This window comes from Carcharodon carcharias, chromosome 10 (genome assembly GCF_017639515.1).
Source record: "Carcharodon carcharias isolate sCarCar2 chromosome 10, sCarCar2.pri, whole genome shotgun sequence".
Classification (NCBI taxonomy): domain Eukaryota; kingdom Metazoa; phylum Chordata; class Chondrichthyes; order Lamniformes; family Lamnidae; genus Carcharodon; species Carcharodon carcharias.
In genome coordinates this window covers 73,374,942-73,399,385 of record NC_054476.1, presented here as the reverse complement: position 1 = coordinate 73,399,385, position 24,444 = coordinate 73,374,942, and the positions used below count along the sequence as shown (strand labels likewise).

At 40.6% G+C, this 24,444-nt stretch overlaps 1 protein-coding gene across 1 annotated transcript in view; it reads left to right on the top strand.

Moving 5' to 3' along the window:
• The first annotated feature begins 1,203 nt into the window (after window positions 1-1,203).
• Window positions 1,204-24,444, top strand: part of LOC121282846 (N-acetyl-beta-glucosaminyl-glycoprotein 4-beta-N-acetylgalactosaminyltransferase 1-like) — an 827,662-nt gene continuing 804,421 nt past the window's right edge. Inside the window, exon 1 of the mRNA XM_041196659.1 lies at window positions 1,204-1,695. Coding sequence (XP_041052593.1) covers window positions 1,545-1,695 — 151 coding nt within the window. The 5' untranslated portion in view covers window positions 1,204-1,544. The remainder of the gene's footprint in view (window positions 1,696-24,444) is intronic.

The following is a 24,444-nucleotide window of genomic DNA, read 5'->3' as shown; positions in this document are numbered from 1 at the left end:
GCTGAGCTTTTCCAGCATTTGCTGTTTTTATTTCAGATTTCCAGCATCTGCAATATTTTGCTTTTATCTTACTTTTTAAAAAATATCAGCAAATGCTTAGTGGGTAGCATTCTTGTCTTTGAGTCAAAAGTTAGTGGGTTTCGGAACTTGAGAACAAAAAAACTAGACCGATACTCCAATGTAGTACTGAGGGAGTCAGAAGTGGTCCATCTGTCAGAAGTACCGTCTGTCAAATGAGACCCGGAGGCCCCATCTTCTCTCTCGGGTGCATATAAAATATCTTCTGGAATTATTTTGAAGAAGAGGTCATCTCTATTTATCTCCCATGCAACATCACAAAAAGAGATCATTTGGTCATTATTTACATTGCTGTTTGTGGGAGTTTGTTGTGTGCAAAATTGGTTGTCGCTTTTGTCACATCACAAGAATGACTGCACTTCAAAAGTACTTCATTGACTGGAAGAAGCCTTGGGACGTCCTGCGATCGTGAAAGGCGCTATATAAATGCATTTTTAAAAAATTCTATCCCATAGGTTAAAAAGTGAAATGTCTATTCGTGTTCTATAAACGTGCAACGAGCATAAAAAAACATTGTGCCGCAGGGAGAAACACTTTAGTGTTTCTTTTAACTTGTAAACTTTCATATTTTGGTGGTGTTTTGTTTTATTTGCAAAAGCCAAAGTTTCTCGCCGAGTAAAGGTTCTGCCTGATGAATGCTGCATTGTCCTAGGACTTACCCTGGTACTTTCAATACTAGGAATTGGGGAGTTATTTAATAAGAATAAAATAAAATGCCAGTAGAATAAAAACTAGAGCACAATTCAAAATATTATGAAATTAATAGAATTGCAATAAAATCATTTCAAAATTAAACCGTTAGTCTCCTTCAATGCAGATAATTGAGTAAATATCTGATAGTTGTCTCCCCCTATCTGGTGCAATGGTACAATCTGATAGGTGCTGAAATGGAGAGCGAGCCGACTACAACCTAACCTGATGACACCCACAGCTCCTGCCTTCCTCCCTCTCCTATTGGTCTATATTTCCGCCAATAGGGAATCCCCGTCGTTTGATTGGCTGTGGCCGGACCGTGACTCGGAGCAGCCCAGCTCTCCCCTTGGCCCGGCGCCTTATCCGGGTTTGGTTGAGCGGTGGCGGGGAGTCCGCCGCTGCCCGGGCCGTGCGGCAGGGGAGACTGTGAGCTTGTGCAAGCCGCTCCTTCAGCGTGCGGCTGACACTGGAGAGGCAGCGGGACTGGCAAGTCGCCCGTATACCCAGATAGGGAGCATGCAGTCCGGCTTGTTAAATGACTAGCCCATCTGTCTTTTGACTGAATAAACGGGGCGGGCATCGCTTTGAAGATGTGGCGGCAGCTGTGAGGGGTGTGTGGGTGCGCAGGGGGAGATCTGTCGGTGCTATTGGCGGTGTCTGGCTCTCCCTCTCTCGCTCTCTTTGTGTGTGCCTCTCTCTCTCCTCCTCGTCCTCCCCACTGGCAGTGCAGAGAGAGATGGGCTCTCGGCGGCGGCTGCTCCCACACTGAAAGGATGTGGCGCTTCCCCCTCAAGAAGATCCGCAAACAGTTCAAACTGCTGCTGCTGGTCGTCCTGCTCACCTTCGGCATCTGGTTCACATACCTGCACATCGCTGTGCTCAAGAATGGTCGAGCGCTGAAGCTGCACCTAGCCTACGGACGCGGTGAGCTCCCTGATTGTAAATGCATTGACTAAATAAATAAACAAACTAATAATAACTAGCCTCACACTAGGGCTACTGTACTGAAATCTGGCTGGAAGTAGAACTTCAGCATGACAGCTGCAAGTGAAAAGAAAATTTGCAGTTGTTTGTTTAGTTACTCTGAAATATGTCAATGGACTGGGTTTGTCGTGCTGCAACCTAGTTAAAAACTGTGACGGTATTTCTAATTATAATAGTAAGTTAAGTTCAAAATATTTTCCGAAATATTGCTTAGACCTGAGAACATGTATTGACTGCATTGCGAGCGAAGTTGTTTGAAGTTTCCCTTTTAAAAACTTTGGAAGCTACTGATCTGATGGTATTTGGACACTTGTTCGGACGCGCGATTTTGCATCAGAGATGTGCAAATTTTGTGTGTGTTTTTTAGGAGAGGAGCTGGCGATATTTGTTCTGTAACTTATCAAGGGTAGTGTCACACCAACGTATTGATATATTGATCTGACGTGTCGGAGAAGATCGCGTCCACCCCGTGGTTACTGGGGACCGACAGAAACTACACAACAGGAGCTCTGTTAGCAATGTTGAATTAACACAGAAATGTACCCTAGCTCCTTCACAGTTTTTAAGTTCTTTAGAAGGGGAGAGGGTGGAAGGGAGGTGGGAGGAAGTTGTTCTAGTGATTGAATTAGAATACGGAATACATTCCACACCTTACTCGTAGCCAAATCTTTATCTATATTGACGGAAACTCATACATTTGAATTTATATGTGAATGTCAGGCTTGAGAGATTGGAAGACGTGAAATAATTTCTTCATCGGGGTGTGGGGGAAGATTTTTTTATGCTGTGGGTCTGTGTCGGTGGGGAGTGTGTGTGGAAGCTGTACATGTCTAAGAATAATATTGTAGTATCTATATATCTGTTCAAGTTAGCGATCTTTACAACATCATGTAATTTACTGCGTTATTTGTCCGTCTTTCAACGTTTTCAATTAGTCTCCAAACCACCCCCAAGCTCTCTTGAAAATGAGGCTCATGTCAGACATAATTTCATGAAATTAGGGGACTGATGTTGGATATTGTTCCATAGGTACAGACAGCCGTCTGATTGATATCTGGCTGAAAACAAGTTACTCGTGTGGAACTAGACACTGTAGGGCCACAGGGGGAGAGAAGGTGGCATCTCAGCCCAAACTGATCGTGTCCTCACTGTCAACCTACCTATATTTTTAGCAGGGGCTACTGGATATTGATAAGGAGCAGGATCCCTGGTTAATTTCCCTCCCACCTTGGCACAGAGGCTAACTATAGTACCTGCTGAAGCTGAAATCAGCTAACAGCAGAAACCACGGATCCAACCTGGGAGTTTTACGTTCTAAAAGACTCTGCTACACCCCAAGTACATTTACCAGCTACTGAGTGTCCTTCAGTGTGTGGAGTTCACCTGGCAGATCTTGCCCATCAGACGCCTTGACAAAATGAATTTGCCTGGAGGCGCAGATACATGTGAGACCTGCAACTTCTGAAGCTCCAACTATTGGTAGACGCCTGCAGTTGCAGCTACGATTACGCATCGTCTCATAGTTGTGTCCAAATGCGGAGGGTGGGCCATACAGAGCAAATTTGATATTATTGCAGTTGGCAAATTGAAATCGTCTATGCACTTTTTTCACAATCCTGCTTCACTTTTCAGTATCTGGTCACAATTTATGGCAATGCATAGTTGTGTATGGATACTGAATATAAGTGTTAGAAAATTGTAAATGTTTGGGGGATTGAGCGGTCTTGTGAGTCAAAGGATTGCCTTTCAACATCTGGCTTTGAATTCGGCCCAGGCTGGTGGGACAAGCCTCTTTCTATCTGCTACAACCCGGAATTAAATTCGTTTGATTACTCTCAGCACAGTTCCTGATGATTGTCTGTCCTAGACTCTTCTCCCCAAGCTTTTTGGCTGACGAATCTCTCTCCTAAAACTTCTATCTTTGCTGGGATAACATGAACGAGCTCAATGATATTTTGGTTAGTTGTGTCTCATGCTTCTCTGCATCCTTTGCTAAATATTTTATTCATTCTTGGGATGTGGGTCGGAAAGGCCGACGTTAATTGCCAGCCCCCAAGTTGTCCTGAGCCGAGTGGCTTTCTCCAAGGGAAAGTTGGGAGTCAACTAGGCTACTGTAGGATTAAAGTCCCACATCCGGGTCAGACTGGGTAAGGACGACAGGTTTCCTTCCCTAAAGGACAATAGTAAGCCAGGTGGAGTCTTACAACAATCCAAGAGCGTCGTGCTCACTTTTACTGATACCAACATTTTATTTCTAGGTTTTAATCCTCCCCCTTCAGAATAAATGGTTACTTTACTGTCAGCTTTGTTTCAATTATAGCAACATTTCCCCCACTTCCTACACTGATTGCAATTTTGTTCTTGAACGTACAACTTTATTAAACTCCCTTCTACCTATTTTGATGCTACTTGTTCTTATTGCTGCTGTATGATTTTTCACGCAGCTTCCCACATATGCTATCAGCTTGAATTCTTGAAAATTTTCCCACCAAGTCCGGGCCCTCGGTCTCACTTACCACTGTATATTTCCAATTCCTAGTAAACATTTCCAGTGTGTTCTGCTACTTGTTCTGTAACATTTGCTCCTTTACACATTTTTACTGTTTGAGCTCTCACTGCTTAGCTCCCATCCTGTATTTCGTTGTTATGCAGATTTTTTATTTGCCAGTCTTCTCATTCCGTCTGATTTTTATGGGTGACCTTGTGTTTAATTTCTTTCACTGTCATCTGTCCTTTCTGTTACCTCTTCCCCCTTTATTAAATTTTTGTTGCCCCTTTGTTTTTGTCCAATCCTGACTGAATTTTTGTTTCTGGCTTTCTGGTCCTAACTGACTCCACTGAGTTTTAAAAATATTTAACTCTTCCCATACACTCCAATCATGTTCCCCTGCTTTGTAAGGTACTACCTACGATTTGCCTGTATCTGATGCATTGTCACAACTGGAGGGGAATGGGGATAGGGGGTATCTAATTTCCCCTGTTCATGTCCATGTAAAACTAAATGGAATAGAGTTAAAAAAATTAAAAGGATCCCTTGGCAGCAGTGCTTGATTTTTGGAATAAACTAGACTTGATAATAAAATTTTAATTGAACAAGGATTACCAATTAAAAATACTTTGAGTAACAGAATATTTAGGTGGCATCTGCCATGTGTACAACCAATAAATCAGACTAGGCAGAAGTATTGCACTCTAAATGATCATATATTAGGTTCTCCCGATTGCTTCCCGCGCTGTCATTGCCAGGGACATGATTTCAAGGCAATGATTTCATTTTGATTCCAATACTTTTGGTGAGAAGGTGGGACCTATTATACATAAAATAAATGTGTGGTATTCCCATACAAGTTATTTCTCAAAAAGGCAGCATTTAGCAAATACATTAAACCATTTAATATGCTAATGTCATTGATGAGTCCCAAAGTAAGTCTTGCCAACTAAGTTAGAGAGTGAGTGAGTGAAGGTGCATGTACATAGATAATCTCTCATGACATTGCACCAATTACAGTCCTCTGATGAACCTGGTTAGAGCATGGGAAGAAGTGATGAGTAATTACACCAGTACTTGCAAACATAGTCTTCATTTCCATGTCCATTTTTAAAGGCATATATTCGATCTTTGTTTTTATATTTCTGGAATAAATTGATATTGAATTGCTCAAGAATAAATTGCTCCATCCACGCTTATAATAGTAACTGGCTATGTAAACATGTCACGCCAGGGTATTCATCTTCAGGGCACACTACAATTAATCATTATGAAATGCTGTACAATTGATCCCAAACTTGTTTCCCATTGGGGAAATCTTTGAAGTTTTGCTCAGCCATCTATCTGGCTTTTTCAAAGCTTTGACAAATGGCTGAACTCTTGACTGTGTTCAAAGGCTGTAATGGAATTTGCTCAGGATGATTTGTTGGCACACTTGTTCAGTAATTATGAATGCTTGACTGCCCTTAAAACCATTAATGGATTCTGCTCATCAGGGTTTGTTGACACAGCTATCCAGAGGAATGTGAGCTTGTTCATTTTGACAGATTTATGAGCTGTTTGAAGATGAGTGTGTTTTTTCAGTGGCAATTCAGGTAATGCTTGTTAAGGCTAATAAATCTATGAGCTTTTCAAAGAGGATATTGGGTTTACAAGAGGCTATTCAAGCAAAGTTTGTTTATTTTGACAGATTTATGAGCTTTTCAACTACTTCCAAATGTTATAGGACTCATGAGCTCTGCTAATAGTGGACACCTGGTGAGTGGGTTGGGGTTTTGTGGGGGTATGGGGATTGATGGGATGTATAGGGATGAGTGGGGCATGAGTGTTGAAGGGAGGGGTAGGGACGAGGGGAGTGATAGGAGGGTGAGGGTTAAGAGGGGCCCTCACACTGATCTCCAAAAGTTAGAGAAAGGAGGCAGGCTGTGATTCAGCAAATGGAGGTGAGACTTTTAGCCTGACCCTCTTGGCATCACAGAATATTTACAGTGCAGAAGGAGGCCATTCAGCCTATCGAGTCTGCAATAGCTCTCTGAAAGAGCATTCTACTTAGTCCCATTCCCCTGTCTTATTCCTGTAACCCTGCACACTCTTTCTTTTCAGATAGCAATCCAATTCCCTTTTGAATACCTCAATCGAACCTGCATCCACCACCTTCTCAGGATGTTTGTTTCGTACTCCAACCACCCTCTGTGCAAAAAAGTATTTCCTCACATCACTTTTACTCATTTTGCCAATTATCTTGAATCTGTGCCCTTTAGTTCTTGATGCTCTCTTGAGTGGGAACAGTTTCTCACTTTTAACCCTGTCCATACCCCTCAGGATCCTGATTGCCTCCATCAAGTCTCCCCTCAGCCCTCCTTTCTCCAAGGAAAACAGCCTCACCCTCTCTATTCTATCCTCACCACTTCAGTTCTTTTTCCCTGGAAACATTCTTGTGATTCTCCTCTGTACTTTTTCTAATGCCCTAACGTCCATCCTCAAATTTGGTGCTTGAACACAGTCCTCTAGAGAATTTTGTTTCTGGTAAGTATGTTATATGATCTAGAGTCTATAGCCAGAAGGAATGGCGGAAACTCATTCAATAGCAACTTTCAACAGGGGAAGATTAGCAGTGCTATAAGGAAAGAGCGGGGTAGTGAGATTAATTGGTAACTCTTTCAGAGAGTTGACACAAAAACACAATGGGCCAAATAGCCTCCTGTGTTATTATTCTGTGATGATTACACTTCAAAAGCACTTAATTGGCTGTATGGCAATTTGGGATGTCATGAGGTCACAAAAGGTGCTATATAAATGCAAGTCTTCCTTTCCTGTCTCTATTTACATTGTAAGGAAGCGAGCCTTTGTAAAATACAAAAAAAAACATGTTGGACACTTCCCAATGACACTCTATTATGACTTCTGGTATGCTGAGTAAGTTATTCCTTGATGTAGGTGAAATTAGAAGTATTTATTTCAAATGTTATAATTTCACAAGAAATTTCCCTGGATAATGAATGACAATGATGTTGGACAATATCAATGGACAATGACCATGCTGGGCCCCATATTACTATTGTATTGCAATTAACTAATTTTCCATTTTCTTAAAACGTGTAAATGTCCTTACCAGTGGTAAAATCTTTCCTAATGATCTATTTTTGGTACTCAGCACAACACACCCAAATGCACTCCCTAATTGCACTTTGAGACTGAAATGTGATTTCAAAGTTTAAGCCCTTTCACGTATCAATTCGGGATTGAATCAATGCATTTATCCAGAATTTTGATTGTTTATATTGAATTGCTAATTAAATAGGCAAGGCAAAAATACTACAAATTGGCTATTCTTCCCTAGCTTATGGAAATGCCAATCCAAGCACAATCTGAATTCAAGTGGAACAGTCCTCTGCAAATTCGTGATGTGTCTGTCGTGACTCAGGAACTACAGAACATTCCAAAGTCATTAGCAAGTCATTACATAATTATAATGTTTTGGCACAGAGTTTAAACTTTACTTTCCAAGCAGGTCACAAATGGTAAACAGCCGGGTAAAATGAATACCATTTAATTTTCATTCCCCTGTTCTGAAGTGAGGTTTAGAACAAAATTCATGAACAGCGAGTAGCTGGAAATGATTATAGACATAGGGCAGAATTTATCATCCTGCAGGCGGGTGTGCGCCCGACCTGATCGGGAGTAAAATAGTGCGTGATGATGTCAGGCATGCGTCCCAATGTCGTTGCGCACTCACCCGGTATTTCGGTTGGCGGGTGTGCATGAGAGTTGTCAGTGGGCCCGCCAACAATTAAGACGCCTTTTAAGGCCCTTAATCAAGTAATTGAAAGCTGTTTTTCACTGCCTGCCCAACCTTACAGTTGGTGGGTGGGCAAATAGGCCAGGCAGCCTTTGCAGTTTTTAGGAAACCTCATCCATGGGTGGGATGAAGTTCCTAGCAGTAAATTAAAAAATAAAATAAAATTTAAAAAAAAAAATCATTTTTAACATGTCCCTCTTCAAGTGACTGAGTCACATGTGGGGACATGTTTATATCATTTGTAAAATCTTTATTTTTCATTTTGAAATTCTTCAGTTCCCTGAGGCAGCTCTGTGCCTTCAGGAAGCTTTCAGTGAGCGCACACCCATGCATGTGCAGACTTCAGCGCTCACCCTCCTCCCGCCCCCACCCTGGCAGCGAAAGGGTCTTAGCACATGTTTCGCGCTGGCTGGCCATTAATTGGGCCTGCCTGCTGAGCCCACCCGATGAAGGGAAAATCCTGCCAATAGTGATTTTTCCCTGCCTAGGTCCTGATGAATTGTGATGAATTTTCCATCACCTGTATTATTCGAAATATCATGCTGTCCAGAAAAAATAATTTTGAACCAATTTAAATATCCAAATGCCCACCCAGCTGGTATGTATTAATTTAACTGAAGCCATGAAGGTACCTCCTAGTAATTCAGTTTTTGCAATGATAATTTTCTTTGTGACCGTTACAACCAATTGCATTAATATCGTGCTTTTAGTGAGTAATAAAACACCCCAAGGTGCTTCACAGGACCATGATCAGATGAAAATTGAAACCAAACCAAATAAGGAAACATTTGGACAGGCAACAACAAAAAAGCTTGGTCAAATCTGTAGGTTTTAAAACAGGCCTTAAAGGAGGACAGGCAGAGCTGGAGAGATTTAAGGAGGAAATTTTAGAGCTCAGGGTCTAGAAAGCTACAAATGCTGGGATGAGGGAAATTGGTAAGAGGCCAGAGTTGGAGAGGAGCAAGAGGTTTTTGAGGGCCGTGGGGCTGAAAGGGGGACAGACCAGCAGGAATGTGCAGAAGATTTGGGTGTAGTGTTTAAAGAAATTAAATAACCTTACCAGAATAAGCAAGATAGACAAATGATACATCACATCTTAGCTGTACACTGAATAGGACTACTGTGATCTCTGATATCTTCCTGGGTGTCCGTTCTTTCACTTTCTCTCCACTCTCCCATGGGTGTTTATGAGATGTCACTTGAGCACTGGCCACCACCTCCCTGCCTATCACTAGTTTTTTCTGCTCAGGACAACCCACACAATGTCAAGTATACTTGGCTCTCAAAGACGAGGAACCTACACCCACGAAAGGCAAACATTCCTCAACCCAGAGATTTAATCTGATGCTTTTTAACTGATTCTAAGTTTAGTTAATATTGGTTCTTACTTCATTGTGCTCATTAATTAAAAGGGTCAGTGCCGGGATGGGAGCACTTTTCTACTTGTGGCATTCAGCACCACTTGAAGTTCAGGTACAGATTAAAATTCCCTCAACTCTCCCAACAATGTGCCTTAACAGAAAGAAAGCATCCTCAGGATATCCCAAACTAACGCAGAGCCAATCAAATACTTTGATGTGTCATCGCTGTTACAATGTAGACAAACGCCAACTTTAGAAAACTAATCTTCACTGCATGGGATATTTCCATATCCCATGCCAACCATCTTTATGATAATACCAAACTGCCAGTTAGTGCCGAATTATGAGCAACTCATGCTGTGGAACCACAGCAACTGGAAACTGGGCTTAATCAGTCCAAAATCATTTAATATAGATACCTTACAGCCCGCTGAGACTTTCATCCCGTCAAGGAAGGAACTAAACTCAGAGGTCCCAAAGGTGAAACTTCAGTCCACACTAAAACCAATTCTGCATCCATAGTCATCGACATTACCTAACAGATTGCTAGTTACAGTTAAAATAGTAAAATATTCCCACCATGTCAAACAGCAGAAACACTTGTGTGAACTTGTGGCGCTTTTAAACTATAGCATTCTTCATATCTATTTTTGCTGTCCAACACCATCCATTCTAAGGAAGGGATTTTAATTAATTCTTCAGTCGCTTCTGCTGTAGCTAATTCATCATCAGAACATCCCTTGGACTCATTATAGTTTCATAATTAATACAGCACACTGCCTAGCTAGCATTGTGTTCCTACATTAACATTTTAGTTTAGATTTAATAACTATCTTATTTGCACACTGAGGATTTCAGCCGCACACATGCCGACAGCTTTACAACTCATTAATTGGGTTTTTACCTTCCTTCCAGTGGAGGGGAGGCTGGAAAGGCGGTAAGCTAGCACAAAAATATTCTTAAATTAGCTGCCCCGGTAGAGAATACCACTTTGTAAGCCATAACGGAATTGCTCCAGAGCAGAAGTGTGAAGTTCCATACCTCCATCTGTCTTCCCTCTGTCCTTACAGTCTGAAGACTTTGAAAATTCAAGTTTAACAACTAGTGGCCAAATGTTTTCAATGTGTTTCATCTTCACTTCGACTCCTTTTGACTTTGGAGACGACTTGTGTGATGGGCCCTGACCATTTCACTTTTTGTTGCTCAAAAGTCAAGACAATACGGACAATAGATTAGAAATCTCACATATTTGTTAACAACCCAGTGTGGAATGGAGGGGGTGTGGAGGAGGGTGGGGGTGGGGTTGGGGGGTGGGGGGGTGGGTGGGAGGCGATAAGTTTTGCCCTATGTCTGTAATCATTTCCAGCTACTCGCTGTTCATGAATTTTATTCTAAACCGCACTTCAGAATTGGAGAATGAAAAAATTAAACGGTATTCATTTTACCCAGCTGTCTGCCATTTGTTACCTGCTTGGAAAGTAAAGTTTAAACTCTGTGCCAAATCACTATTAATCAGTAATGACTTGCTACGGAGGGCTGTGTCTGGGCACCATACTTGTGGAAGGATGTGAGAGAGTACAGGGGAGATTCATAAGAATGATTCCAGCGATAAACAACTGCAGCTATGAGGATAGATTGGAGAGGTTGGGTCTGTTTTCTTTGGAGAAAAGAAGGCTGAGAGGAGAGTTAATAGAAGTATTTAAGATCCTGAGGAGTATGGACAGGGTAAAAATGAGAAAATGTTCCCACACAAGAGAGCACCAAGAACTGGAGAGTACAGATTCAAAATAATTGACAAAAGGAGTAAATGTGATGTGAGAAAAAGTTTTTTTTCTCCCAAAGGGTGAACAAACTTCCTGAAAAGGTGGTGGAGGCAAGCTCAATTGACGAATTCAAAAGGGAATTGGATTACTATCTGAAAAGAGAGAATGTGCAAGGTTACGGGGATAAGGCAGGGGAGCAGGACTAGGTAGAATGCTCTTTCAGAGAACCAGTGCAGACTCAATGGGCCCAATAGCCTCCTTCTGCACTGTAAAGACACTGTGATTCTTATTCCCCCAGCCTTTTTGTGAATTATTTGGTTACTATCCCTCCTGCCAGTGGGAAAAATTTTACTATATATACTCTGTCAAACCACCTCATAATGTTGAACATCTCTTTTAAATCTCCCCTTAACCTTCTCTGGTCGAAGGAGAATCATCCCAGTTTCCTAATCTCTCTCCAGAAAACCAAAACCCCCCCATTCTTGGTACCATTCTGATAAATCTTCCTTGTAAACTCTCCAAGATCTTGATGTGCTTTCTAAAGGATGTTAATGGCCACATCATATTTTGTGGTTGAGGGATAAAATATTAGAAATAGAGATATTTTTTAAAAAATTTCTACAGGACTTCCGATAGTACTGCACTGAGGTGCCAGCCTAGATTTTGTGCTCAAGTCTCTGGAGTTGAACTGGAAGCAGCAACCTTCTGGTTCAGAGTCGTGAGTGCAACCAACTTAGTCACGGCTGATTATGTTGTTTTGTTACTATTTTCCTCAATGGGGAAGAGACTTCTCTTTGCACCTTCCTTATGGTGCTGAGTTCTCAACGTACAGAAAATCATAAACACACACTTCCTGCCTACACCATGGTACAATGTGTTGGACTAGCTTTGGTCAGTGATGGACTTTTTATTTAGTGAGCTTGTATTACAGAGATGCACTTCAGATCAGTGCGCACTGTACTGTAACTGTTACCATCAAGTATTTTTCAATTCATAATTATTCAAGCAGCCTTTGCGCAGCAAAAAATAATGTTGGGTGTCAGGGTTCGGGGGAGTGGACATTTTCTGTCAGGTATTGGTTTGAGGGAAAAGCTGGCTTAGAGCAGGTAAACTCCAGTTGTACTGATGGTTCTGTATCACCCACTGGGCATTGTAAACAAAGTGCTGGGGACGCTCCTTTCACTGGTTTCCAAAATCTGATTCAAGTTTAAATTGATCAAAGAGCTGGTAGAGCAGTTGAGATTTGAGACTTCATTTTTCATGCTCTCGGATCAGCCCATTCTATAAATGCCACAGTGCACTAGTTGCAATGATACTGCCGGTGCACACAAAAGTGATACAAGACTGCTTTCCTCCATTGGTTTCAATCCTGCCCAAATATGTGGCATTGAGTTGGGCAATCATGTGATGCAACAATATCTAGGTGAAACTGTTTCATCTTGATGCAAACTGTAGCTTAACTGGATTAGTCACCTTTGATGGAGCAAGCGTCCTTTTATGGTTAAGTTTCTATTATTCAAGTGACATTTAGTAACTGAACTTTTAAACTTGAGACTCAGTTTTTTCCATTAAAACCTTCATTCATATGTAACTGCAATAGGACATGACTTGCTGTAATAGAAAGATTTGCATATTTTTCTGATTCCTAAGTTTTTTAAGTTTCATATATATTTTTGTGCTAAAATGATTCTATTTTCCTTAATATCCAGAGAATGTGTTAATCTGGCTCCAGGAACATCATTTTGTCAGGTTCAAATAATTTCTATGGTTCATTTGGAGCCTTGTTAGAGATTGTCCATTCACCTGACAGTTTTTGATGACATTATTACTGGTAGATAATGTTGAAAAGGTGTGTGTGCAAATAGAGTTTGAAATTTCCAAAAGGGCTGCTCAATATATCAGCCTTTCATTGATTTCCATGCTGGACGGCATGAATAAATAGTGACAACTCAATTGCCAGCTCTGTTTGAGAGCTGCACTTAAAGACATTGAAATAATGAGCACGCATTGTGCTTGATAATAATAAAAGAAATCCAGTATGCCTTTTAATGCTGGGTCAACAAATGCAAGAACCAAGAAAGTTGGAATAATTAGAGAATAATGATTCTGGAACATCTCATTTTAAACTGAATTGATCTTACAGTCTCACATGGTCTTGCTAGTTCCATTGTATCTATTTCAAATGATCCCCTTTCCATGCCCAACACTACCTCTTCCTGCATCTGTGCCTGGAAAAAAACTATCCCTCAATTCACTTACAACTGCAATTTCACAATCCAAACCATCTAGCCTTTGGCCCTCGGTTTGCAACAACATTTTTGCAACAAATGATTTACTCAACCTCATCTTTGCCTCTGCCTTGATGTTGTGGTCCCCGTAAAATGATTTCTGTCTTTTGCCATAGTCGTTTCCCTGGTGCAGCCCTTATTTTCTCTCCCTTAAGCCCAAGGGACGTAGCCTTGAATGGATATAACGGGCAACTGGTTAAACCATTCATCACCAGATCTGGCCGGACCACTTAAAACATTATCAGGCCCTGTTTCCATCGGATGAAACAGCTCACTATTCCAGGATTATCCTGGAGTGCAAAGATAACCCCCAAGTGCTTTTCTCTACTGCAAACCATCTTCGTAAACCCATTTTCCCTGTGCATTCCACCCTCACCACAATAATAAGTGTGAGGAGATCATGAACTTCTTTGTCACCAAGACAAAGACATCTGAGCAGATGCCTCCTCCGCATCCAGCATCACCCACATTCACTCATCCAGCTGGCTAAACCTCCTTTAATGCTCTCTCTGTCCTAGCCCTGAACTCACATCTTACTTTAGTTTTTCTCTTGTCTTCCCTCATGCCCTCTATGAGATCATCTTACTTGCAAGATACTCTTGATCCTTTTATACAACATAAAAAAAGCAACTTCCAGCAATTTTCAGCTTAGTCTGAGCTAAATCAAGAACTTCCATGCAAAGTAAATTAGGATCGTGTGTGTGATTGTTTGTGAGTGTGTGAGTTTCTCTGTGTGTACTTGAGTGTGTGTATGCGTGAGTGTGTGTGTGAGTTTCTGTGTATGAGTGTGTATATGAGTATGTGTGTTAGTGTGTGTGTGTGAACCTGAGTATGTGTCACTGTGTGTGTGACTGTATATGTGCTTATGCATGTGTGTGTGAGTTTCTGTGTGTGTGAGTGAGTGTGTGTGTGAGTGAGTGTGTGCGTGTGAGAGCGAGTGTGTGTTTATGTGAGTAAGTGTGTGTGTATCTGAGTGAATGTGTGTGTGAGTGAGCGTGTGTGTATGTGTGTGCATGTGGGTATGTGTATGTCTCTGTGTGAGTATATGCGTGAGTGTGTGTGTGTCAGTGAGTGTGCCTGTGTGTGTAAGTATATGTGTGTTTGTGTGTGTGAGTGTTTGTGTGTGTGTGACTTAATTGAATTAAAGGCAACTGGTCTGAAGGCTTTCATATAACAGAAGATAAGCTCGGTTTGAAATGTTAAGTAGGTAAGCACAGGTGTAAAGGGAGCATTTACATTTTTAAATAAACCAGACCAGATTGAATTCAAAAGAGGGGTGAAATGTTTCACCTAGCCAGGAGAAGTTAAGAAACAGTGGGCAGAATTCTCTGCTCGTTGGGTGGGCACATGCCCGACCCGAAAGAGCATAAAATAACATCCGATGACATCGGGCGAGTGTCCCAATGTCATCACGCAATATTTCAGTCGGCTGGCACACATAGGAGTTGGCAGCGCACCTGCCGACAATAAAAAGGCCTATTAAGGCCATTAACAATCTAATTGAATTAAATGTTTCGCTGTCCGTCCAACCTTACGGTTGACAGCCAGGTGAAAAGGCCAATGGCCAGCGGTTGGATCCCCGACTGTCCCCGCTCGTCTCCTTTGATCCCGCATGCCAAGGATAAAATTCTGCCCTCTGTGTGTGTTTATAATCATTTCTTCTATTAATAAATGTTTAACTTAGTTTTGTAAGAAACCTGTAACACTCAGTGGTCTTATTAGTACTGAATTCAAGGCACGCATCTCAAAATTAATACAAATTGCTAAACAGTTGTGGCAGTTGTTTCAAGTTCCCCTTTTAGATTTGAGCAGCTCAGCATTTACCATCAGCTATGCCATGACGGTGTGTGTGTATGTGTAGAGTGAATGTGTGTGTGTGTGTGCGTGTGTGAGAGAGAAATTGAGTATCTTGTACATGTGTTTTTGAGAGTGTGTTTGAGTATGAGTGTATGAGTGTGAGTATCTGTATGTGTGTGTGTATGTTTGCCTCTGTGTGTGTGGCTGTGTGTGTGTGGCTGTGTGAGCTTGCGTGTGTGTGTAAGAGACTGTGTGAGCTTGCGCGTGTGTGTCTGTGTGACTGTGTGTGAGCTTGTGCGTGTGTGTGTGTGTGACTGTGTGTGAGTGTGTGTGTTAGTGAATGTGCCTATGTGTGAGTGTGTGTGAATATTTGTGTATGTGTATGATTGAGTGGGTCTGTGTGAGTGTGTGGGTGTGTGTGCGTGAGACTGTGTGTGTTTGTGAGTGTGTGTGTGTGTGAGTGAGTGATGGTGAGTGTGTGTGTTAGTGAATGTGCCTATGTGTGACAGAATGTGAGTATTTGTGCGTGTGTGTTTGTGAAAGTGTGTTTGTGTGTGCATATGTGTGTGTGAGTGTTATGACACAGCAGTTGATAAAGCTGAGTTATTTAAAAATCCCAGAGGGAAACTTTGAACAACTGTCATAACCTATATTTTTAAGTGGTATATTTGAGATGCAGCTCTAAATTCAGGAATCAGACCACCCAGCTTTCGAGAGGTTTTTATATCTAACTATATGAGACATTTATTAATTTACAACAAGGTATTAAACACATACATATGGCTACAAATTACGACCATCATAACTGTTTAACAAATTCCCAAACTAATCTCCACTAAGGCAACAACAGCCTATAGACTTTAAACAGACACCAGGCAAAGCATTTTCACCTTACAAATTCAATATGAGAAACAAAAACAAAAATTGCTGGAAAAACTCAGCAGGCCTGACAGCAACTGTGCAGAAAAAGACAGAGTTAACGTTTCGAGTCCATATGACCCTGAAGAAGACTCATACAGACTCAAAACGTTAACTCTGTCTTTCTCTCCATAGATGCTGTCAGACCTGATGAGTTTATCCAGCAATTTTTGTTTTTGTTTCAGGTTTCCAGCATCCGCAGTAATTTGCTTTTAAATTCAAAATGAGGTTCCTTTCACTTTGGTTCCGGTGCAGAAACAGTGGTAGGCTTACAGGCATTGATCTTACATTGCCTCTGCTCTGCACACACGAAAACTGCTATTGGTTATATCCAGCACATCTCATTGAATATAAATTCTCATTGTATCACCAGCCCTTTTGAACTCCACCTCTTCTAACAATAAACCCCTTTCATAGCACCAATTTTATTAGTGATATAAACATTGCTTGGTCACTGCTAGCTAGGTGCCAGATTTCACTCCCCTTCTTGAATGCTCTATTCAACAAAATGCAAATGCACTCTACCTCTCTTACATCTTAAAACTAGTATATATCAAAGCACCTGGACTAGTTGGCTTTAATCCAATTAAGACACACCCACAGACTAACTCTCTATTTTAAAAAAACATTTTGCAATAACATTATATACTTAATAGCTTCATGACATCCCCCTCCCTATCGAAAAATGAGCCGACATAACTCTAAAAGACGGCTTCATTTTATAATAACCCTTCTCACAATATCTTCTATACTTATTACACTGGGCAGAATTTTCCCCCGTTGGGGGAGAAGTTCAGTAGTGGGCATTAGCAGGTGCGCCTCCAATCAGCACCCCCGATTAGGGGCGTGCCGCCATTTTACGTGGGTGGGCCAATTAAGGCATGCACGCAAAAGAGCGCACTCATCTCCCTGACGCTAAGTGCTGCCTCAGGGAGATCAGTGCCAAATTCAAAAATGTTAAAAATAGAAAAATAAAATTTCCCTGACATGTCCCCTCATATGACACTGTCACATGAGTTGGGAGATGTCCATCAGTTTTAATTAAACTTTTATTAAATTTTTAATAACCTACATGAAACCTCATCCCGCCCGTGGATGAGGTTTCATGCTTTTTCTGAAGCCCATCAGGGCTCCCGGCCTGCCCATCCAACCGGGCAGGGTCCTTTAACTAGTGCAATTACTTTTTAAATGGCCTCAATTGGCCGTTGACATGTCAGCAGGTGCACAGCTAAATCGGCTGCACCCCTGCTGACCTGAAAATGGAAATGACGTGGGGTGACATCGGGAGCTCCGCCCGACGTCATCCCGCATCATTTTACACGTTGGCATGCGGGTCTCATCCCCACACGCCGACCGGGATATCCTGCCCACTATTACATTACCGGATGCATGCATTAACGTAATGTATACACACAAGTCTTTGGTATCAACAGAAATCACTCCAGTTCAGTGTCCAGGGTTTTAAAAATGTCCAATTTTCCTTTAAGCTTCAAACTCTTGATAACACATCTGCGAACAGATTCTCTCGTCCAGCAACCTCTATAATCCGTAGATTAAATGGTTGTAACAATAGACTCCACCTGAAAGGCTTGCACTTTTGTCTCGAAATTTATCCAAAAACTTCAAAGGATTATAGTCTGTATAAACAATTGTTTCTGATGAATTGTTTGCAACATAAATTTCAAAATGTTGCAATGCTAACACCAAACTCAAAATCTCTTTTTCAATCGTTGAATATCTTCTCTGTTGTACATTCAGCTTCCATGAAAAATACCCTATCGGTTTTTCAATTCCAGTGTCAACTTCTTGTAACAGTACAGCCCCAATTTCTGTCTCGCTTGCATAAGTGAGCACTGCCAAAACTGGTGTCGTGCTTAATATAGTTCTCAAACTATCGAATGATTTCTGACACTCCTGTGTCCATTGAAACTTCTTGTTCTTCTTTAATAATTCAGTCGGTGGAGCTAAAATTTGGAACAAATTTCTGGTAAAATCCACTCATGCCCAGAAATGTCAAAACTTCTCGTTTTATTTTAGGCACTGGAAAATCCATGATAGCCTTGACTTTCACATCTCTCGGAGCCACCTTACATGTCCAATGGTATGGCCTAGATACGTAACTTGTGCTTTTGCAAATTCACTTTTAGCCAAGTTCATCACCAAATTATCTCCTTGTTGTCGAGAAAATAATTCTTCTAGGTGCTGTAAATCTCCCATGTCTGAGTGAAAATGATTGGATCATCAATATAAACAGCACAATTGCTTTGACCTGCAATTACTTTGTTTGTCGGTCTATGAAATTTCGCAGGTGCATTCTTCATACCAAATAGCATGACTTTAAACTGATGTAGTCCACTTGGCAATACAAGAGCTGATATCTCCTTTGTTATCTCTGACAATATCCTTTTAGCAAGTCAATCTTTGTGATAAATTTCAATTATCCCACTTTCTCAATGCAATCTTCCAACTGTGATATGCGATATGAGTCCCCTTTTGTCACTGCATTCACCTTTCAATAGTCCACACAAAGTCTTTGTGTTCCATCTGGTTTCGGTACCAGTATAACAGGCAAATTCCAGTTACAGCAACTAGACTCAGTGATATCATTTTGAAGCATGAAATCAATTTTTTTTGTACTTGTGATAACTTCTTTGCTGGATTTAATTTATAAGGTTGTTGCCTCATTGAAGATAATATTTCTATACATACATCATATATAGCTAAATACGTCTTTCCCAACTTATCTCCACAAATAGTTTTGTGTAATAGCTTTTCCAAATCACTTTGACACTTACTTGGAAGATAACACAATATTTCATTTAAATTTTCAAGCACCTCCTCATTATCTAAGTTGATTAGAGGAAAATCAATTTCAGACTCCTGCACTTATACCTCCTTCTCATCATCCACCATCACTAATACCTCTTTTTGTTCCTCTTCCCTGTCAAAGTACTTTTTAAACACATTTACATGACACACCCTCTGTTTCTTTCTTCTATCTAGAGTATTTATTAAATAATTTACTTCATTCAGCTTCTTTTCAATCTGGTAAGGCCCACTAAATCTTGCATGTAAGGAATCACCTAGTACTGGTAACAAAACTAGCACTTTCTCTCCAGAAACAAAACTGCAAGTTTCAGCTGTCTTATCTACTTTCACTTTCATCACTTGCTGTGATGTCTTTAAATGTTCCCTGGCAAATTGCACGTTCTGTTCAATCTTTCCCTGAAATTTGACACATAATCCAGGAGAGTAGTTTCTGAATTTTGAACCACCAATTTCTCATGAATCAATTTCAGTGGTCCCCTTACCTCATAACCATAAACTAATTCAAAAAGGCAAACCAGTTGTTGCATTAGGAATGTCTCTAGTATCAAATAACAAAAATGGAATTCCTGTATCCCAATCCTGTGCATAATCCTGACAATGTGCTGTCAACATAGTTTTTAAAATTTGATGCCATCTTTCCAAAGCTCCTTCTGACTATGGATGATAAGCTGTTGACTTAAACTGTTTTATCCCCAAACTGTTCATTACTTCCTTAAACAGCTGTGACATGAGATTTGTCCCCTGATCTGATTGTATTTCCTTTGGTGAACTATATCTTGTAAAAAAATAATTAACTCCTCCACAATCTTCTTAGTTGTAATATTTCATAAAAGTATCACTTCAGGAAGTCTGGTAGACACATCCATTATTGTCAGTAAATACCAATTTCCACTTTTAGTCTTAGGAAGGGGTCCTACACAATCAATCATGACCCTAGTAAAAGGTTCTTCAAATGCTGGTACTGGGATTTAAAGGTGTCGGCTTAATCACTGCTTGTGGTTTTCCTGTTATTTGATGTGTATAACAGGTTCTACAGAATTTGACTACATCCCTATACAATTCTGGCCAAAAAAAACCTCTGTATCTTTTCCTGTGTTTTCCTAATTCATAAATGTCCCCCCATTGGAATTTCATGAGCAATCCTCAGAATCGAAATTCTATCCCCTAATGGGATAACAATCTAATGAACCTCCCTCCAGCTTTCATTTGCTGAGACATAATTCGACCTCCACTTTCTTATTAAAATATCTCCTCGAAGATAATAATATGCTGGAATACATTTTGCTTTTGTTTCTGAATAAGCTTTCTGATATAAATGTTTTAATTGCAAATCATTTTTCTGGAACTCTACTAACCTATTTGAGTTAAACATTTCAGCTAAATTTTCCTGTATTCCTTCCTCCTGAACAATGTTATCAAACACAGTACCAGCTAATTGGATTTCAACACCTTCTTCTGCCTTTGAACTGCCTGCTTATCTTGTTTTTCTTGTTTGAACCTATGAGCCTTTGACCTTGTTACATCACAATCAGGAAACAATCCAGGATGTTCCTTTCGTAACACCTCTGTTGAAAACACTGCTACAGGCTGCTCAACTACCATAGGCATCACCCACAATTGCGATACAGCTATATCATTACCCAGAATAAATTGAACCCCTGCAATAGGCATTTTTTCCACCACTCCAACTATAACTTCACTAATCTTCCATTTGCTCTTTAATTTTATCTTCCACAACGGAATAGATTTAGCATCTACATGAACCCCAATTATTAGTACATGCTCCTGCAATACTCCCTTTGAACAACAAGCATTGCTATCCCACAATATTAAGGATTGACTAGCCTCCGTGTCTCTTAAAATGTTAACATCTTTACTTACTCCACCCTGTACACATGGAAAGGCTTTCCCTTCACACACAAAGTCCTTAAACATTTCTGCAACCTGCTCCTCAGAAATCTAATGAGTAAACCATGAACACATTCCCACTTCTTCATCTATCATTGATTCTCCCTGTTTTATCTGTACTCAAACCACTGGTTTCTCCTGTGCCTGAACCTCAGAACCCACAGTACTTTTACTTCCAGAGCTCTTCTGTATCTCAACAATTCCAACAGATTTTTCCTGCAGTCTCCAACTCACTGGCTTCGTGTGCCCCATTTTATTTCAGTCCAAACACCTCATTGTCACTTCTACCTTCAGCACTCTCTTTTTTGAGAAAAGACTTTTTGGGAACTTCCAGCTACTCCTTCTCTTCCCTGACTACCTACCTTCCTTTCACCTTCCCGCTTTTTATCCTTTTCCAATTTGAAAGGGTGACGAAGAAAAGGTTTAGCTCTATGAACTAATTCATGATCATCAGCTGCCTCTGCTGCTTGTCTTACAGAATCAACCCTCTGTTCCTCCACATGAGTTCTCACTACTGAAGGGATTGAATCTTTAAATTTTTCCAAAAGAATGACTTCCCTAAGAGCTGCATAGGTTGTCTCTATTTTTAACGCCCATATGCACTGGTCATAATTACTTTGTTTTACTCTTTCAAACTCAGTATAAGCTTGTCCAGGCTGTTTTCTCGTACTCCTAAATTTCTGTCTGTATGCTTCATATGCACTTAAAATAGCCTTTTTCACCACATCATAATTCACCAACATTTCTTCTGATAGCGAAGCATATACCTCATGCACCCTACCTAACAACTTAGACTGTAATAATAACGTCCAGTTTTCCTGTGGCCATTTCATCTGTTTAGCTAGCTTCCCAAATGAAATAAAGAATGCTTCAATATCTTTTCTCTCAGACTTTGGAAGAGCTTGTACAAATTTAAACATCTCCCTACTGGGTTCTACTCTGGAGCTATGTCCTTCCTCACCTACTGGTGTCTCTTTTTTAACTGCCAACATTTTCAGTTGGAATTCTCTCTTTCTCTCTCTCTTCTCTTTCCTCCTTCTCTATCTTCACAATTTCCAATTCCCTTTTAAAAGCCACTTCTCTGTTCTTTGCTCCTGATTTAAGATTTATCAGTTCCTTTGCTTGTTCACATTCAAGCATCTTAATTTGTAACTGAACTCTCACTACCTCCAGCTGTGACTCACTAGTGTTAGGTTTCACTTGAAACTGTAGATGCTGTGCTATACTCTTAGTTATATCTGATTTCCTAACACCCTCAAGTAATCCCAATTTTACCTTATCTTCCAACTCTGTTAGCTTACTTTTGGTAATTTTTTATAACCCAATCAGAGTTATATCTTCTACTCCCAGACAAGTCTTAGCAATTGCCAAAGCTATCTTGCAGTCTCACCACGTCTAAACTACCTCACTAATGCCTTAATTCAAAATTCTTCTTGTACTTATAACCTTAAGATTCACCAATTCCAAACCAATCAAGGAATTAGAAATATTTTTCTCCTGCGAGAGACCCCGATTGTTATGACTAATGCAGTTGGTAAAGCTGAGTTAATTAAAAATCCCAGAGGGAAACTTTAAACAACTGTCACAACATAGACTTTAAGGAGACACCCAGCAAAGCATTTTCACCTTACAAATTCAAAATGAGGTTCCTTTCACTTTGGTTCCTGTGCAGAAACAGTGGTAGGCTTACAGGCTTTGATCTTACATTGCCTCTGCTATGCACACATGAAAACTGCTATTGGTTATATCCAGCACATCTCATAGAATATAAATTCTCATTGTATCACCAGCCCTTTTGAACTCCACCTCTTCTAACAATAAAACCCCTTTCATAGCACCAATTTTATTAGTGATATAAACATTGATTGGTCTCTGCTAGCTCGGTGCCAGATTTTAGTCCCCTTCTTGAATGCTCTATTCAACAAAATGCAAATGCACTCTACCTCTCTTACATCTTAAAACTAGTACACACCAAAGCACCCCAAATAGCTGGCTTAAATCTGATCGCCCACAGACTAACCCCCTATTTAAAAAAAATTCCAATAACGTTATATAAATTAATAGCTTCATGATAGTGAGTATGTGTGTGTGAGTGAGTGCATGTGTGTGTGTGAGTATGAGTGTGTGAATGAATGTGTGTGTGTTTGTGAGTATGCGTGTGTGAGTATGTTTGTGTGAGTGTATTTGTGTTTGTGTCTGCGCATGTTTGTGAGAAAGATAGTGTGTGTGTTTTTGTGTTTGTGTGTGTGCTTGTGTTTGAGTGTTTTTGTGTTTGTGTGTAAGTATGTGTGTGTATGTGAGAGAGAGAGTGTGTCTGTGACTGTGTTTCTGTGTGTGAGTGTGCTTATGTGTGTGTATGTGTGTGTGTGTGACTGTTTATGTGTGTGTGTGTGTGTGACTGTGTTTGTGTGCATGTGTGTGTGTCTGTGTCTATGTGTGAGAGAGAGTATGCATGCTCATGAGTGGGTGTTTTTGTACGTGAGTGCATGTGTGTTTGTGTGTGTGTGAGTGTGTGTGTGTTAGTGTGTGATTGTGAGTATGTGTGTGTTTTAGTGAGTGTGTCTGTGTGTGTGTCTATGTATGTTTGTTTCTGTATGTGTATGTGTGCGAGTGTGCGAGTGCGAATGTTTGTGTTTGTGTGTTTGCAACTATGAATATGTTGTGTGTGTGTGCGCACAAGTATGATTTTGTGTGTGTACACAAGTATGAGTGTGTGTGTGTGTGCACAAGTATGAGTGTGTGTTTGTGTGTGCAAGTGTGAGTGTGTGTGTGTGCAAGTATGAGTGTGTGCTTGTGTGTACGTATGAGTGTGAGTATGATTGTGTGTGTTTGTGAGTATGCGTGTGTGTGAGTGTATATGTTTTTGTGTCTGTGTGTGTCTGTATATGTGTGAGTGTGTTTATGTGTGTGTGTGAGTGTGTTTATGTGTGTGTGTGTGAGTGTGTTTACGTGTGTGTGTGAGTGTGTTTATGTGTGTGTGAGTGTATATGTGTGTGTGTCTGTGAATGTGTGTAAGTGTGTATGTGTATGTCTGTGTGTGAGAGAGAGTGTGCATGTTTGTGGATGTTTTTGTGTGTGAGTGCGTGTGAGTGATTATTTGTGTGTGAGTTGCGTGTATTAGTATGTGATTATGAGTATGTGTGTGTGTTAGTGAGTGTGTCTGTGTTTGTGTATGTGTATGTTTGTGTCTGTGTGTGTGTGTATGTTTGTGTCTGTGTGTGTGTATGTTTGTGTCTGTGTGTGTGTATGTTTGTGTGTGTGTGTGTATGTTTGTGTGTGTGTGTGCGAGTGTGAGTGTTGTATGTGTGTTTGTTTGTTTGTGTGTATTGTGTGTATATGTGTGTGTATGCTTATGTGAGTGTGTGTGAGAGAGCGTGAGCATGTGTGTGTTTGAGTGTGTGTGTGTGTATATATGAGTATGAGGGTGTGTGTGTGTTTGTGTGTTTGTATGTGTATACTTGTGTGCAAGTGTATGTTTATGTGAGTGTGTGTGTGAGAGTGAGAGTATCTGTGTATGTGTGTGTGTGAGAGTGTTTGT